This window comes from Mya arenaria, chromosome 8 (genome assembly GCF_026914265.1).
Source record: "Mya arenaria isolate MELC-2E11 chromosome 8, ASM2691426v1".
Taxonomy (NCBI): Eukaryota; Metazoa; Mollusca; class Bivalvia; order Myida; family Myidae; genus Mya; species Mya arenaria.
Genome location: NC_069129.1, coordinates 59,920,195 through 59,939,492, shown reverse-complemented (window position 1 = coordinate 59,939,492; position 19,298 = coordinate 59,920,195). Strand labels below are relative to the sequence as shown.

The window sequence follows — 19,298 nt, the reverse complement described above, 5'->3', positions numbered from 1 at the left end:
GACTAATATTTTGTATTTGAGGTCAGAAATGCATTTGATTCGCCGGCAACAGGTAATCGCTTCTATAGTTTCTGTTTATTTTGAAAAACACCCATGGGCATGGATGAACGTCATTTTCTGACGGAATAATTAGTTGCGATCGTATGTTTGTGACGGATGTTTTCGTTGCTTACGTCAGGATTTGACAGATATTATATTGCGAATGTCATATCATGACAGAAAAATGAGGCTAACGTCATTTCTTATGAAGTTGCTAAAGTCATTTTGACAGACAAAAGCTTAATACACTTAACACCAGAGTTAATTTGAAACTTAACCCATTGTACAAACAGTCGTGACCATTGATGTTGTGAACGTCAGCTTTTGACAGACTTTAAGTTGTAAATGCCATCCTATTGATTTACCTTCTGGTTTAATGTGTACAATTCCTGGGGTAGTCAACAAAATCTCCTATCCAGGCACGTGTCCTGTTAAAGGCGGCAAAAATCCAAACAAACAGAACTGTGTTTTCATAAACAAACTTAGAATTTTGTTTTCTCTCAACTTCACAGACTCTTCTCATAGACACAGATTGAACGTTTTGACAACTTTTTTATATTTTGTCTTTGAACGAGCAGTTTTTTACGTAAATATCTGAAAACCAGTGATAAAAGACTGATGAAAAAGATCAGAGCGCAGATTTTCATATTTCCTCTCCAAAGTTGATGTTTTATGCATTTTTCTTAAACTGTCAGTAACAATTTATAGTATAGTATTTACTGTTTTTCCATTCCAAATTTAATGTTTTATGGTATAAATTTTATACCATAAAACATTAAATTTGGAATGGAAAAACAGTAAATCTGTGAAAGTGCAGCTTTAACCTCCTACCTCACGCATTTTGTGATTATTTACTTAAAAATTAAAGGATCTCTTCACTATATATGGTTGAAACAATCAATATTAGAAAAAAAAATAATAAATAGAAATCTATCATTGTCTTGATTGATTTTCTCCATTTCTTAATTCAGGTACTTTTAAACTGTTAACATTTTAAAGAAAAAAAAAGACACTATGGTTATGATAATGTTTTTCCCTTTTTATTTAACCAGCCCTCTTTGGGGAACAACACCACGCATGCCTTATTTCCTAGAATAAACACTAAATTCATGGCGGGATACAAAATGTTTACTTAATTCAGAAGCAAGAGCTCTCTAGTTCATAATTCATTTTGCTGACATATATATGGAGAAAGAAATATTTGTTTAATTGTTTTCAGGAACTCACAAGAGTAAGTCTGCCCTGTCTCGAAATAAAATGAAAACAAAAGATCCAGAAAGGTACAGAATATATCTAGATAAACAGAAGGTGAAAGCCAAACAAAGGCGTGAGGAACTGAAAAGGGAGTTGCAGAAGAAAAAAGGAAATGAGCAATCTAAAGCCAAAAAACCACATCAAAATGAGATGCAGAGGCGCAGACAAAAAAGGTCAGTACGACGTAGCATTGAATTTAGTACATTTCATAGAATATTAAACACTGAAATGGATCACAACACATGGCAAAACTTCACTTAGCTGCGTCATATAAAATGTAACCTAGACATATAGAACAGAATAGAAGATCGCAGAATAACCTTTAATGATTTGAGCTAGTCTTAAAACTTGGAACATCTACAAATGGGTCTATGGTGGGCGTCAAGATCACTGTGGTCTCTTGTTTCAAATTGCGTCAATGAAATCTGGGTCAATTTCGAAACTGGATCATGTGGAGTTTAAAACTTGGTCACTAGTACAACTCTTTCAAAACCATTATTAACACATGTTTAGCAAAATGTTTATAAATAGCTCTTGATTAAACTTATTCACAGGTATATGGAGAGAAAGAAAGAACAAGGAATAAGCATCCAAAGTTCAACACCTAGTTCAAAGGCTAAACCTCAAAAAAGGAACATTATTGAAACAAAAGGGAGTACAATAGGCAAAAGAAAAGGAAATAACGACAGGAAATGTCGTGGCAAAAAAGATGTGGATTAGAAAGAAGGACAGAGAAAGAAAAATAGAATAGAAGCAGCAAAACTAAAGGTCAGTTTATCAACATCAACAAGAAGTCCGTTTTTGTCTTAAAAAAAAATGAGTACAATATAACATCAAAAGTAAGGAAAAGTTTACCTAAATCACCAACAAAATTTGCGAAAGTTGTGGATATTTTGCTGTCCAAAGCATCACCAAGGAAAGTCAAAGCTCTAAAACAGCTGAAAATTTCAAAGTCAAAGTATGTGTACCATTTGTTGAAGTTTACTTTTTCCTCCAGAAATGACAAATGATTTAATAAATGTTTAAACTATAACTTAGCTTTAAAGTTCAATGGACAAAAAAAATAGTTTGGCATACTTAGTTAAAACTAACATATGACAACAAACCATATCGGAGTTTCGTGGTTTGGCTATTATACACAGCAAAAACGAATGCCATTGGATACGTCGGTTTAATGGTAAGAAATGAAATACCTGTTTATATTTTTTATGTATCTACTCCGGACACCATTACTGAAATTGTTGAGTTTTCTTGGAATGATTGAAACCAATTTGTTTATCTTGACTCAAAACACACTTATACAATTCCAAAAAATAACCATAAAAACAATATTTTCCAAATTCCTCAACTTTCACTTGACTTGTACCACAGTCCTTGGACCGTTGCCGACAGCATTCACGGCGTCAGTCACTTCGCCCAAGGTTTTTCTCTTAGCCCATTTTGTGTGGCGATTGGTTTGCCAAAATCCTATATACTTCCTTTCGGAATGGCTGGAAACAATCATCGGCCATATGTATTGGACCTCTATAATGGTAGGAAGTAAATTGAGTGTTACCGTCTAGATAAAGCTGGGATAGAGTTTTTGGAAGTAGATTTGAATCCGTTTATATGGCCTGTGCAGCCCGAAACAGAGGCATGAACAGTACAGAAAAGATTGAATGATTGTTATAAAGTAAAGAATATAAAATAAATGTACATTATTTCAAAATTGAATGATAGTATTGAAAGTGTGCTTTATAGCTTTCCGAAAATGATGTTACTTACACCTGTTTTTGAATGTATGTTTTAATCATAAATCTATGCTTTGATAAAGCTTAAACATTGTTGTTAAATTTTAGACACAGGATGAACAAAATCTTGACCCTTTCCCATTATTTAAGTGTTAAGTTAGTGTATTCAACTCGAATTATGAGCAATTTCAAAAGTGATGCACTACGTGGTTGTAACAATTATCAAATATATAAGTTGTCCATTATCTATTTAGTTATAAACCATATTTCTCATCGATAATGACAAAGACAAAAAGTGCTAGAGTGTTGCATAAATATATTTCCTCAAATTGAAATAATATCAGGTGGAAAACTGTCGTAAGCCAAGTTACGACAGTGTTGCATAAATATATGAGTCATTATATATTTTGGCAACATTTGCTGTCCCAGGGGTTGCGTTCAAGCACTCTTCTTATTAAGCTTTAACATTTGATTTTATATGAAACTTTATGGTGTGTTGCACATTGGAAGCAGATCATTTGATATATTAAACAGATAGAAACATAATTTTTACATGTTAGAACATGTAAACATGACACAATTTGACTGTCTCCAGGTCATATTTTGTGTATTTATGGTTATGTAATTTTTAACTGCCAAGAGTTATGTAAACAAAATTACCCTGCCAACTTTATTCTATGTTTGACTGAAATACTAATGCATAAAAAGGTACAATTATTCAATCCCTTCATCAAAAAAATGATTTCCAAAATCTGTACCCAACGTTTAAGTCACTCATGTAACAATAAGAGATTTGTTCAAAATAATAACTGATCCGTTCATGACTTAAGTGGTTTATCAACCTCCATTTGAGGAGTCATCTTTCCCAAAACATTATTTGACAAATGGCCGATCATTTTAGAAGTACAGTGGAGTAATTGATATCTTAAAGGACGTTGAGTAGATGCGTAATTTGTATGTCTGTCTCTAATGTAACACTGTATATTTCTTCCATTGATTTGAGTATGAGTATAGTTTATGTGATATTACATCTGTATGTAATGAAGATTCAAATAATATGTGTTGCTTATATCGTAGGTAGAAGGTATTAATTTTATTTTGATAAAAACAAGCGAATAATTCACTCATGTAACATTCACTCATGTAACGGGCATTTTTGTTACAGTAGAGATGCAAAGTGTTACAAGAGAGACACTCAATACATAAAAATTACGAAAATATAGTTGTATTCATTAATAGTGTAATAAATTATCACATAATATAGTCAGAACATCAATGTATAAAATAATAACTCATTGTAAGATGAAAATGCTAACATTTCGGTTTCTTGTTTCGTAGATCTGATTATTATGTTACACGAGAGACCGTTTTTGTGACAGTAGAGACAAAACCTCAATAGTATGTCATATAAGTAGCTTTAAACAATGTGATTATGATTTTAAAGTTAAATGCTAAACGGTTTAAATGTCATCTTGTCGGGAAAACAGTTTTTAATTATAATATACATTTTGTCATTGCACATGATAATTTATGGAAAATGTGTTACAGGAGAGACCAACTTTTGTTAAAGGAAATATTTTCAACGACTATTTTGATAATTGTAAATGCGATAACATGGAAAATTTAACTTTTAATTATTTAGTTGTATCATATACATTATAATAGTATATCTTTATTAGAAATCCTCAACATGTTAGCCATGTTCAAGCTGGAAATGCTGTTTTGTGTTTTACTGTTACATGAGGGAACACATGTTACATGAGTTTAAACATTAATGACTACATATGCTTCATTTTATTTATCACCATCAAATGGTATTTTTTTTATTCAGCTAGAGTATATTGTATTGAAATAAAACGTCCATCAACACGAGTACTAAGACCCTTATATTATACAACGCATTACATATGTTGTCACAAAACTATGCCCATGTATAGTTGATACGGACGGAAATTGCCTTCCATCCTGCAGAAGTGTTCTTGCATTTGGTGAAACCGATAACGTAGAAGAAATAAGAGTACAAATAATAGCTGAACTTGTTAGAAATTAAATCAAATACCTGGATGGTATGGTTTTGATTGACGGGATTGAACATAAGAAGAGCTGTATAAAAAGACCAGTCGACCCCTTCAGGGTTGAGCATGCTTTTCTCTGAATGGATCTGTTGCGTCTATTGCTTTGTTGGCCTCGCATGATACAATTGGTGGCAGCGGTGGGATGAAGATAACTACCGGACCGGAGTTGCCTTACCCACGAATTTCCCAGGCCAATACTCGAGACGAGTCTTTTCGGAGGCAGAAGTAATGTAACGTTCTATGTAGGCGGAAGTAAGTATAATATAGTATGTTGGTGTACTTGGTTGGTTGTATGCAAATTGGCATATTCAGGTCTCCGTGTGGATGGAGAATATACTGCATTATAAGACCAGTCGACTCCTTCAGGGTTGAGCATGCATTTACCTGAAGGGATCTGTCGCGTCTTTGGCCACGCACGCTACAATGGCAAAAACGGGTTTGAATGTCATTCAAAGCAACTACATTTGAATGAGTCTGAACTCAATGTTGATGTTTGTGAAAAGGGAATCAAAAATGAAGATGTAGAAATTTCGATCATTATGATATGAAGCTAGATCAAAATGACAAATGCGTAACAATGTATGTTCACAAGGATACGGATGGTGGATATGCCATTGACAGAAACATTAATTGTTCACATCAAAACATAGCACTGAAACAATTATGATACAATAAATGTATCAACTGGTCAAGAAGAGTCGTCCAATCCTTATATTACACCAGATTGTGACAATGCAACTGTTCAAATAGAAGTAACAGATGTCACTGTTCCAATAGATGGCACCATTGAGACAGTAATACTGGAAACCCTGAATGAAACTGTTTCGATAGAGAGCATAAATACAATCTCCAATAGAAAGAACAAAGTAGATTGTTCCGTAAAAAACATCAATGGAACTGTTCCGGACAAACAAACACATGATACTATAAAGATAGACGAAACGAAACTAGATGGCACGAGTGATACTATTATAAAAGAAAGCACAAATGAGACTGGATCGTTGAAAAGCACAAATGAGACGGTCCTGAACATAGAAGAAACAGATACAATAGAAAGCACAAATGAGACTGGATCGTTGAAAAGCACTAATGAGACGGTCCTGAACACAGAAGAAACAGATATGATAGAAAGCACAAATGAGACAGTTCAAATAGAAATACAAAAAGAGAGCTCTGAAAGAATGCAAAAATGAGACTTATCCTATAAAAGTAATCAGTCAAAGTGCTCCAATTGAAAACGCCAACAACACTGTTTCCAATGAGATTGTCTCGATAATGTTCCAAATGAGTTACCTCCGACAGATGGTATCCATGAGACTACCAAGACATAGTGTGACAATGATACAATTGAACCTTTTGACATCAGCAACCCTATGATGTGCATAGGAAAATATGTAATGAGTCTTTACAATAAAATACCTTATCAATGTATTTTAGTGGACGCTCAAGGAACAAAAATTCGTGTTAGCTGTATGAAACAAACTGAGAGTAAAAAAGCGAACATTATCACTTGGTCAAGAGTAAATAAGATCAAGATTGGTATACAATCGACAGTGTTATGGGAATCATTCCTGTCCAAAGCATGTCAAAGGCGTTTACTTTAAAATAAATGAAACAATTTGGTTTAGATGTATGGGTAACTATGGAGCCGTGCCATTACACCAATCGACAGTGTTAAGGGATACATTCATGGGCTGAAACATTTCAAACTCAGTTATTATAAAATTTATGATACTGTTCGATATATATGTGAAAAGTGTGGCCAGTTTTTCAACTTCTGCTAAAAATGAACATACGTAAACTTCTCGTACTTTCGTCGGTGTGAGGAGATTACGTTCCTAAATGTTTAAAAAGCGGAAGTTGAAAAAACTGGCCAAGTTGTCAGTTATGTGTTAATTACCAGCTTGTCGATTTCTTTGTCACTACTGTAACTCAGATAGGCTAACAACTCATTCGAAAAACAATAAACCAAGATCTTTAAACTGTTATATTCCATTTATCATTATGCAGTCATTTGTTATTTTTAGTTTCATAAAATTAGACATGAATGACAAATTGTGTAGGAGACGGTGCCCATAAAGTGTAAATATTCACTTTTGTCAATTTATTTGTCACTACTGAAACTGAGATTTGCTTATAATGTAAACGCATTCGCATATCAGTTTAGTTAAAGGGTTTTAGTGTTTAAATTTCTATTCATCATTATGTAATTATTTCCGTTATTTTAATACAATGAGTTAGACAATAATGTCAACATGTTACATGTTAACTTTAGTGTCTTTACTGTAACAATAACCGTCCATCATGTAACGTGTTCACACTTTTATTACCTTACAATGTTAAAATGTGTTTGTTACCTAGTAAAGTTTAAGTAGTCTTAGTATTAAATACATTCCTAGTTTCGAGAGTATTAGTTCTTAATCATATGTTTAACAAAAACAGTTAAAGATAAAAATATTGCCTTGAAATGTCACTCCTATAACATATAATTGTCTTTCGTGTAACACAAGTGTCCCTACAGTAACAGGGACAAAATGGTATTGATGTAAGTTGTTTGTATACAATATTTTGAATTACAAATAGTGATTCTGACATGCTAGGGTGTCCCTATTCATGATTTTTATTTATTTTTGTACAAAATAACCCGCAATTTTTATCATTTTTAACAAGTTGGTGCTATAAATTGTATGTTTTCAAAAAGTGAAATTCATTTGGATAAATATAAGGATCATTATAATTAAAATCCATATATCTTATGATTTAAATAGTGAAAAACAATTCACTTTTCATATTTATTAATGGTTGCCTGGCTCATTGTATTTGAATAGAAAATATGTGTTCAGATGTAGGTGTTACAGTAGGGAAAACAAGATGGTAAAGTCCTTAACAATTGATCAAATTCTACTGAAACATAAATGAATTGAAAATGCTGTTGATCATTTTTATATAAAGTATACATCCCCACATCACCCTAAAATGAAGAAATTATGAAAAGATGATGTTTATTTTTCAATTTTAATTTTATCAAATTGTTGCCAAAATATATAATGACTCATATACTTAAATGAAATCTGACTTTTGAGGTGGAAAACTGTAGTAAGTCAAATTTTTATCAAATTCATCTGTTTTTCTTTTTTTGTTAAATCTTTGAAGAAAATATATTTTTTGGTTTAAAATTAAAACTTCATTTTTCAAAATTGTTCAGGAGAAGGAGAAAGCTTTCTTAATTTATTTGTGTTGGATATATTTGAAGTATTTAAACATAACAATGCCGTTGTTAATTTATTTAAACTGATTCACAGACTGTGAATGGAGATCAACATCCGATCTGATTTGGCCGAAAAAAATAGAGATGAGACATTACTTTTCATTTCCATTAATCCTTTATGAAGAGAGTTCATTAACAAAAGACTTATATACATAATTAGTATGTGATAGTGTCAAAATTCACTTTTAAAATATATAAATATGTCTAAACAGGAAATCAGTATGCAGTTTTAATTTGACAATTACATGTACTACTGAAACTGCAAGAACAGTGGTATTCCCTTTCCTTCATTTAATAAATAACATCAACTGATTTTACTTATTATTTAATTTCAGAAATGTATGTAAAATGAGAAAAATTATGAACCTGTCAGCTGAAGCTGTCTTTTGTAAGCGATGAATTTTGGGCGATGGACTTGAGTAAGGTTGTCCCACTTCTTGGTTAGCAGGTCTACAGTTCGATGAGTTCCCGTAGACTGGGCATAAAAGTTTCTCTCTACACCCTCCCATATTTGTCTTTTTGTCTCTGAAGGGTACTTTGTTTTATTGATAAGTGAATATACCTACATGATATGCCTTTCATTAATTAATTAACAAGAAAACAAATCAATTAAATAAATGTTTTTATTTTGTTATGACGAAAAGCAAAAGCTATTTGGTTATAACGAAACGCAGTTTTTGTGGGAACAATTGCCGACCTCCCTCCTTGCCATGAGCCCAATTAATACTCGTTTTGCTACATAAGTTTACATAGACATTTTGCTTGAATACATCATTGACCCTCTTTATTGTGCCGATAAACATGGTTTTGCTCCACTTCGACATCAAGGTTTAACCCTGAATTTTCCTCTAACATATGTGCATCAATATGCATTAAATCAGGTTTGATAATGAAAAAGGACAAAATGAAAATGAAAAACATAATTCAAAAGAAAGGAATTATAAAATAAGGACAAATGTCATTTGTGTAATTATTTTGTAAAACCACATTAGTTTAAGTGATTAAATATGTATAACCCTTAAATATGACTATATTTAACACGTTTCTTGATGTGTAAAGTGTGTACCTCATCTAGAGTTCAATGGTGTAACATTGTGGAAAAGTCAGCTAATATATTAGTTATTTTCGCTGGTATATGGATACACTATTACCTCTTTTTGAAGAGTAGCCTTATACAGACGACCAAGGAGGAACCTTAAAGAAGCTGATTTATGAAAATTTCAAAATTAAGCCTTTACTGCGCTAAGGTAAATAAATATAAATGAATTGTTTTTATGATGTAACCACTATTGTCTCATTTATGCAAATGACCAAGTAGTTAATTCATTGCACTTGTATTTTCTTGAACTAAAAGAAAAACATTGCACCGTCTGTTAAGGACCCCACATACATATCATGATGGTGCAAGCGAAGGGAAGGTTGAATATATCCATCCTGTAACATTCTATGATGTAACGCTTTATTTCGTATATCAGGGAATATTTTTGTTATATCAGAGAACAATGGCAAGTGTACAACTATTTAAACAATAAATTAAAGGTTTATGACATTAATAAAAGGTCCCACCTGTTGTCTTCATAAAAGTTGAGTTGGCATTTTAGTGTCTTTTAAAATATCTATTGAAAAATATATGTTTACACATTTGTTTTACATGTGATACACCTTTGAACGTATAAAAATACACTTGTGATGGAGTATGTGCTAAATGCAAATAACCAGGTTTTCCAAAGGTTTTATTAGATTGGTTTTCCAAGTTTGTATAAGAGTTTGGTATATAGTGGGGCGACCGGATGGACTGGCTGACATACACAGGATCAAGGTCGCACTTAATGACCTTCGTCAAGTGTCATTGGTAAAATAAATGGTGATCAGTAACTTAATTGATGGGATAAGCGTAGAGTAACGACATTATTGTCTAGTAACACTTAATTTTATTTTAGAATGTGGATGTCAAACGTAGAGCGTCAAAGTTTCGTGCCAGACAGGATGAGGATGAAACAAGAAGAAGAAAGTATTTGCAGGACTCCAAAGAAAAGTACAAGAAGGACAAAACATTGGGGAAAGAAAACAAGTTACAGATATGACACAAAGAGAAAAAAGGCACCAAAGAAAGATTTGGCGAGTGCAGAAAAGAAAACTAAAAGAAAGAAGAAAGGCTGAACAAGAAAGAATATTAACACCGCCTTCTTCACCTGTGACACCAGAACATCAGCAAGGCAGTAGTAGGCAAAAGAAACATGAAATGAATATCCAAAATGGACTACGTTCTAAGTGCTACAGGGATTTGAAATCTAAGGACAGAGAAATTCATTATCTAAAAAGGAAACAGAAATGTACAGGAAAAGATAGATAAGAGAAAGGGGGAAACGCAGGACTCACCCAGAACAAAGACAAAAAACTCCTTAGAAACATTACATTGAAAAATAAAGCTGCTAAAAGGAGTTTGTTCATGAACAATATGATCGTCCATCAGCTAAGAGAAAATACAAAGAGAGAGTAAAGGAAACAAGAAGAATGTTTCTAACCTAATATCAGGGTCAATTTTAAGAAAATATGGAATACATACAACCTCTCGAAATGCAGTAGGAATTGAAACTTCAAGAAGACAGAAAAAGGACAAATCATGCCTTACTAATCGTATAAAGGTAAGGTGACCGCCTTTTACCTAAGGGTAGACAATTCAAGGATACTGACTGGCACCAAGAACACAAGGACTAAGGGAAAGAAAAAAAAGACCAAAAAGAGTTTTGCAAAATACGCTAAAGAATCTCTATTCAAAGTTTGAAGCAGAAAGAAGAAATGTCAAATTGAGTTATTCTTTGTTTTGCAAGTTGCGACCATTCTGGGTTGTATTTCCTGTTGAAAGTGATCGTCAAACATGTGCAAATTCTGTCACAACATAGAGCTTTTACATCGAGTTTGTGACACAACTAACAACAAATGCATATATGGGGAATGCCCTAAGTGTAAAATGAAACCAAGAGATTTGTCAATTACAAAGAGTATTTCAGAGGAAGTAAACTGGCAGCAATGGGTGCGGGAAAAAACAGAAATCAACAATCCAAAGAAGCAAAGATACAAAAAAGGCACGGTTGGGGATGAGCATCGTCTTTTCAGTCCAGTTTTTGCCAATACTTGAAACACATTTACAATTGTAGAAGACAGTACAGGTACTTCAAAGAACGTCGCGAAAATCTTGGACCTAACGAATGTTTAATACATATGGATTTTTCGGAAAACTATAATTGTAAGTTGGCAAACGAAGTCCAAAGTATGCATTTCGGGGCGTCAAAAAAACAAATTTCATTACAAACAGGTGTGTATTACATTGGTAAGGAGAAGGGGCAAATTTTTAGCACGGTTACTGATTGTATGCAACATGGACCTGCTGCCATTTGGTGCCATTTAAACCAAGTTTTATGTAAACTGAAAACATCTCACAAGGATCTGGATACAATTGAATCTTTTAGTGATGGACCATTATCTCAATATAGATAGAAAGGAATTTTTTATCTTCTAACAAAAGAGCCAGTAAAATTTGGTTTTGAATATATTATAAGGTGGTCATTCTTTGAGGCTGGCCATGGCAAAGGTATTCCAGATGCTGTTGGTGGGTCTCTAAAACGAAAAGCTGATAGACGAGTCAAGTATGGCCATGACATAGCAAATGCAGATGACTTTGTTGAAAATCTGAAAAGCTGTAAAACTAGACTGTGGTTAGTCGATCAGAACAAAATCGAAAAGGAAAAAAGTATCTTGGATGAAGTTAAATTGAAGCTAATATCTGGAACACTCAAATTGCATCAAATTTTAGTAAATAAGCAAAGCAAAGAAAGTGAGGTGTACTACAGAAATTCAAGTTGTTCCTGTTCTCAGCAGTGTGAACATTTTGAAACAAATGTAGTGCAATTGATAGAATGTAAATTCAATAAGACAGTTCCAACTGCAAACAACAAGAAAACCACTGAAAATGACAGTAGTAATAAACAAACAGAGTCGCGCAAGAGAAGACAACAGGAACAGGAAAATATTGTTCCAGAAAAGAGACAGAAAAGACAGATCGATGATAAACAGATGAAGCCGTATGACAGGAAAAAAGAATTCAAAACATACCTGCAAAAACTGGCAAAGTGTAGAACATTTTGTGAGCTGCAGACTGAATGCAAGCAGATCGATGATAAAATTGGTGAACTTACCATTGACCCACATGAGGTACGTATTCTGAAAGAGGGTATAGAAGTTGTTATCAATGCAGCTGATTATATTCCGTCTGATATACTTGACAATCGGCTTCTTCCAGGTGTAGTTCATTCTGACGGAAACTGTTTACCATCAACTGGAAGTGTTTTTGCTGACAGTGACACTGAACATGTAGAAGAAATGCGAGTCAGAATCATTATTGAACAAGTCAAACATGAATTATTTACCTGAATTAAGATTTCTTGCAAACTGGCGGGACTACTAGTAAAACATCCAAGCAGTATGCTCAGTATTCAGAGATGTTTTTTTTTTCCAAATGAAAGGGAAGTGACAAATGAAAACATAAATCAATTTACAGAAAAGAGATTCGCAGCATCACAAAAAAAACAAATAATTTATGGGTATTTGGCAAGTTCATGCATACAATCACGTATGGAAAGACCAATTGAAGTTGGAAGTTCTGCACATGATATATCAGATTCAGAAAATGCTACGAAAGTTTATGGGTGTGATTTGACTGCAGAGATGGGAACGGCCAATGCAATCAGAAAAGCTGGTGGAACGGAGTGCACATTCAAGGAATTCATGGAAAGCAGTGTCGACAGTTTGAATATAGAAATGGGTAAGGTAGACGGGGCAAATAATTGGACAGAAAGTGATAGTAAAGATACCGTTTCAAAGGTAAATGGGTCAGATGGTGATAGTTAAGATGGCGATGCGAAGGTAGATGGTTCAAATGGTGGGACAGATAGTGATAAAACAGATGATGATCCAAAGATAGATGGGGCAAAAGTAGGGACAGATAGTGATAGTAAAGATGTTGATGAGAAGGTAGATGGTTCAAATGGTGGGACAGATAGTGATAAAACAGATGATGATCCAAAGATAAATGGTGGAACAGGTAGTGATAGTACAAATGATGATCCAAAGATATATGGGGCAAATGGTGGGACAGCTGGTGATAAAACAGATGATGATGCGAAGGTAGGTGGTTCAAATGGTGGTACAGATAGTGATAAAACAGATGATGATCCAAAGATAAATGGTGGGACAGGTAGTTATAGTAAAGATGCTGATGAACAGGTAGATGGTTCAAATGGTGGGACAGATAGTGATAAAACAGATGATGATCCAAAGAGAGATGGTTCAAATGGTGGTACAGCTAGTGATAAAACAGATAATGAGAAGGAAGATGGGGCAAATGGTGGGACAGCTAGTGATAAAACAGATGATAATGCGAAGGTAGATGGTTCAAATGGTGGTACAGATAGTGATAAAACAGATGATGATCCAAAGATAGATGGGGCAAAAGTATGGACAGAAAGTGAAAGATTTTGATGCGAAGGTAGATGGTTCAAATGGTGGGACAGATAGTTATAGTAAAGATGATGCTGCAAACGATGATCGGGAACAACATGAGACAGAACATGAAAATACAGGTTTAAATGACCGTGAAGGTGTAAGTATGGGAGAGAAACATGGGGACAAGATAAGTGACATTGACACAAATTTTGACACATGTATGTATAAAGAGAAATATGTTCTTGTGAATTTCAATGGAAAAGCACATGATGTGAAAGAGGCAAACTTATCATCTGTATTAGTAGACTGTATGCACCGAAATAGTAAAAAAGATAAAAGCAGTTTCTGCTGGCCAATAAAAATAAGAGACACAAATTGGTATCATCTTACAGATGTTATTGCTATGGTTGAAAGCTCCGATATTCCTGGACTGAGAAACAGGTATCAACTAGATGAAAAATTATGACAAATGTATTCATCTCATTGTTGAATACATATCGCAGCATTCAACAGTAGCAATGCCATCTGATAGTACACTGTAACATCTTTTACTTGACAAAACATTGTGTAAGATCCATATTGTAATGCAACATTCATGATGTACAGAATTGTTTGATGTAACAGTTTATTTCTTTCATGTAACGATACATTTATTGAAATAAGAAAAACATGTATCCAAGTTTTGTTAATTTATGTCAATAGTTTATTTTCTTGTTCACCGGATGTTGCTGAATTGTTTACGCTGTACTTTTGATGTTGACAAAACATTGTGTATGGTCCCTTTTGTAATGCGAAGTATCAATCATACATTCATGTATAAAATTACTTTGATGTAACAGTTTATTTCTTTCATGTAACGATACATTTGCTGAAATTAGGAAAATATGTACCCAAGTTTTGTTAACTTATGTCAATAGTTTATTTTCTTATTCTTTGGATGTTACTGAAATGTTCACGCTGTACTTTTGATGTTATGAAGTTAAATAAAATATTTAAAACTTAAATTGTTTGTTCCATGCAGAAACAATACTAGATCCTTATGTAACGTCGATTCCTTTACATAACATACCATGTTTTGGACATTTATTTTGGCTATATTTCAAAAATAGACAATTTTCCTACTCAATGAAGAAGATCTATGTAAACACAATGACTGAGAATGAAAATGAAACTAAGGATGTTGTTCGCAGTTCAAAAGAATGAATTTTATATGTCATTTATTGTGAAAATTAAAATGCTAATGTGTACACAAGTAACATATCAAACACTGCGATGGTTTTGCAGATTTGTTTTTATTTATTCAAAAACAAGAACATTTCTGATGATAAGAGGTGATAGAATCCTAGTTTTTCTCTATTTAAACATTTGTTACTTAAACATTTGTTACATCAAGGAAACTAGTAATGGGTGGCTCATTACTTTGCCACATATAGTACTACACAGAGTTAATTAAGGGTCTATTAATGTTTTACTTATTCAGATTTGCCCATTTAAACATGTAAATAGACAAACGAATTGGTTCGAGAGGACTTATTGTTTCTTTAAATTGACAAATGAAAATGTTGAAAAAAATAATATTGACTCACATTAACTTTGCAATAATATACAGAACTCGTTATTTTGATCAGGACAAAGCGGCCGAAGATAAAAGGAAGCGGATTGCAATGGAGGAGCGTTCAATACAGCGGGAGGAAAAGCGAAAGAGAAGGCTTGAAGAGGAGGAAGAGAGGCTGGTAAGAGAAGAAATAGGGATGTGGAAAAGATACAGAAAGAGAAGCAGAAGAGAGAGGGAGCGGACAAGGAGCGATTTGGACGTTTGGCTGAGAGATAGTAAGCGTGTGGAGTGTGATGTCCGTGGTAGGGTAAACGGTGATTAAGAGGGTGTTGATTGGTATGAGTGTGACAGGAAGTGAAGGTGCATCGAGTTGATGATATCATGGTGTCTGTGTCCGGCTGAAAGGTATGATCTGAGGGCGTGATTTGAAGCAGGGGCCGACTGGTTGTGTGTTTATATAATATTAATCATGAACCTGGTACCGTTATATCTGTTGTGTTGTATAATTTGTAATTTTCTTTTATAATACAATCTTATTCATTGTCTCGCTTTGATTCGTAAAACTGTGAAACAACTTATGCATTTATTTATTTATTTTATTTATTCATTTATTTTATTTGCTTACTTATTTATTAAGTGACGTAGTTTGTTCGTTTACGTATTTATTTTAAATTCAATTAAAGTAATAACTATTATTTTCAATCCCTTTTTCCGTTTCACTTACCCTCCAAATATATTGACTGTGAACGTTACCATTTATTTTATATAAACTACATTTCTCACCTTTTGTTTGTAACAGGTTGTATTTTTATGTAAGTCAGAAAAAAAAAACGATAACGATCGGTTTATAGTCATGGAACGGTCTTGAAATAAAACTGCAGGAAACTGCTTCTCCTAGTCCGTAAATTGGCACTAATTGATTACCCCCTTTGTAGCCCTGATTCCGCATGCACTTCATGACGTCACAAATTTCAATATTGTGAGACGACCTTCACCCCTAGTTTCATTTAGAGTAAGTATTATTTCCGATACATATAGACTTGTGATGCCCAACATGATCGCGTTCTATGCCTTGTGCATGCAGGATTTGGTTTTCCATCAATGTGGCTAATTACAGACCTAGATATTGAATATTAGTTGTTATTGCAAACGTAATATACATCCAACCAGAACAGTTGTAACAGTGACTAGCTATTCAACTGTAATTAAGCATATCAAAGTATCAAACACCGACCAGCAGCCAATTGTACAAACAGAATTACCCCGGGTAATATTTTACCATAGGTTATTTTTCTGGTAACCTGTTGGTAATTGATTGTATAAAAATATTTCGGGATTTTACCAGGCCATTTAACGCGGTAATGTTTACCATCCTCCAAAAAATTGGTAAATAATTTACCGTGTGAGTTACCGGAATCAAGATGGCCGACCTTGTGAACGCTCCTCACCGATGCCCTAGACACTTGGACAGATGGTTAGACAGTTTACGGACTTTGACAACGAAGAAGTACGTCGAAGATACAGATTCTCCAACGACAACATCGGCAGACTAGTAGTCTCTTTTGAGTGACAGACTGGAACGTCCGACGCAACGAAACCACTCTTTTGACTGTTCGGCAGCAGGTTATGATAGCCCTGAGGTTTTACGCCTAAAGTGCATTTCTACAGGTTATCGGAGACACTTTCGGTGTAGACATTGCGACAGTTTCGAGGACGGTGACTGACGTGACGAATGCACTTTTCGATTTACGGGATAGGACCATTAAATTTAATACAGACGCCGCCGATCTTCAAGCGGCAAAGTCGGCATTTTATGCCCAAACAAATTTTCCCTCGATCGTTGGGTGCATAGATGGAACTTGCATACATATCCAGTCTCCCGGTGGAGTAGACAAGGGTGGCTAGGTTAATTGAAAACGAAGGCACAGTATCAATGTACAAGCTACTGGTGATTATAAAGGTGTGTTTTCTTTATTTATTATAGTTGTAACTGTCAAACGAAAACACGACAACCTTGACCTTTGTATAAAAGGTATTTTGATTAAAATTTCATGTTATTGATACAGTTATCAAAGGAATGAGACCCCACGTCACTCGTTCTAGAAACGGGTTCTTTTCAATGAAATGAGGCTTTCTCTTTTCTCTATCCTAACTTAAAGTCATTTTATTTTAGGTAGTGTTTGCAGGCAAATTAAGGGCAAATCAAACTTGTTAACAAATTTGTTGAGTTTCAGCCGGATGGCTCGATCGGTAAATAACTTTAAAAAATATGTAGCTAAATTTGTCCCCTGTGCATCCAAAAACGTGTGTAATTTTAAATGATGGCCTTGATTCATGTGCTTTATTTTTTAAAATTGAATTCAATTTTTCTTTTTTATGTAACATAACCCTTTATCATTTTTTAAAACATACCTTTAATATAAAATTATAAATGATATTAACAAAATTTTAATGACATGTGGCGATCCCATTTCATTTAAAAAAAAAAGGAGGTAAAATATTAAATTCACATTAGGATTACTAGCATTCCCTTTCAGCACCATTTATCTTAAACCCAAATGTTCTTTTAATCACGTTAACTTGCCAGCTTTGAACAAAAACAGTTTTATAAATTCATTATTTTGTCTGGATCTTAGATAGCTGCCTTTATTCCCCAGAATGTACCCTGTGCATCTTTTCAGTTTAGAAGGTGTCAGATTTATATTGTTTTAATAAAATGATATTCTCACGGTGCTTAATTTCATATCGGTACCCTCTGTGGAATCTACTGCAACGGTACCCTTTTTGCACATGCACCGGTCATTCTCTGCTGAAATCAAATCGGCGATGGACAACAATCCACTAAATATTCATTGTACTGATGAAAGGAGGTATGTCATGTTCAAAAGAAGTATACCACGGAGCACTAAAATGTTATAGCTATGTCATTTTTGTAATGTGCCCATTTTTCAATTACTGCAACTCCAAATAAGCTTATTCTGCTATATTTCCCTAGAAAGAAAGTGACAATGGATGCTAAACAGCTTTACGCTTCTCACATACAGAGCTGTAAAGCATCTGTATGGTTTAAAGCAATGTCCCCTGTGCATCCTGTTTGGGCAGGTCTCAATAACAATGTCATAACTGACAAATATGCAGCTATTTCTATATTCTGTGAAATGTGAATGTAATAATATTCAGGCATCACTTGATAGTGAAGCAATTGGATGTTAAGTGTACTATAAATACTGGTAATTTTTTTATATAAAGATGTATTTTTAAAGGATTTTTAATTAATTTAAAATATAGTTTAAATATTGAGGCATATACGATAACATTTACAGTTTTAATATTTTATTTTAATTATTACCACAAATAAAAAACGTCAAATAAAATTGAAATAATGCACGTAATGCTTTTATATGTGCAATGTATTATCTGCATCAATATAGTGCACAGGGGACGAAAAAATGTTGATATGTTTAGCAGATTATAATTGTGTACAGGAAATGACTACCCCAGTAGAAAAGCTGGTAGTTGAGCTTCCTTTTCCAAAGACATCATCACAGAAAAAATGAAATAAAATGAAGATAAGACTTTTGACATCATAAACACAGTGAAGTCTATGAATTGCAACGAGTGACTTAGAAAGATCGGAAGTTACCTATGACAGAGAGAAACTGAAAAAAGAGGTTAATCTGCCAAGTATAGCTCCAAAGTTCAAGATTGAAGACAGCTACATGTACATTACTTAGTATGATTTACAAATAAAATAAAAGGAAAAACTAATAAAGCAGAGGAAGAGCAGAAATAATGAGAAGCAAAATGAACAAACAAAAAAGTCCAGGAAATGACAAAATAAGAGGAGTAAGGTTAAAATAAGAAGGCAAGAAAAG

The 19,298-nt window shown here is 33.7% G+C and overlaps 1 protein-coding gene across 1 annotated transcript; it reads left to right on the top strand.

Moving 5' to 3' along the window:
* The first annotated feature begins 11,337 nt into the window (after nucleotides 1-11,337).
* Nucleotides 11,338-15,745, top strand: LOC128244404 (protein PIF-like). Its single transcript, XM_052962414.1, has 4 exons — nucleotides 11,338-11,457; nucleotides 12,243-12,578; nucleotides 13,290-13,877; nucleotides 15,497-15,745. The coding sequence occupies exons 1-4, from the start codon at nucleotides 11,338-11,340 to the stop codon at nucleotides 15,743-15,745; spliced, it is 1,293 nt and encodes a 430-aa protein (XP_052818374.1).
* The last annotated feature ends 3,553 nt before the right edge of the window (nucleotides 15,746-19,298 follow it).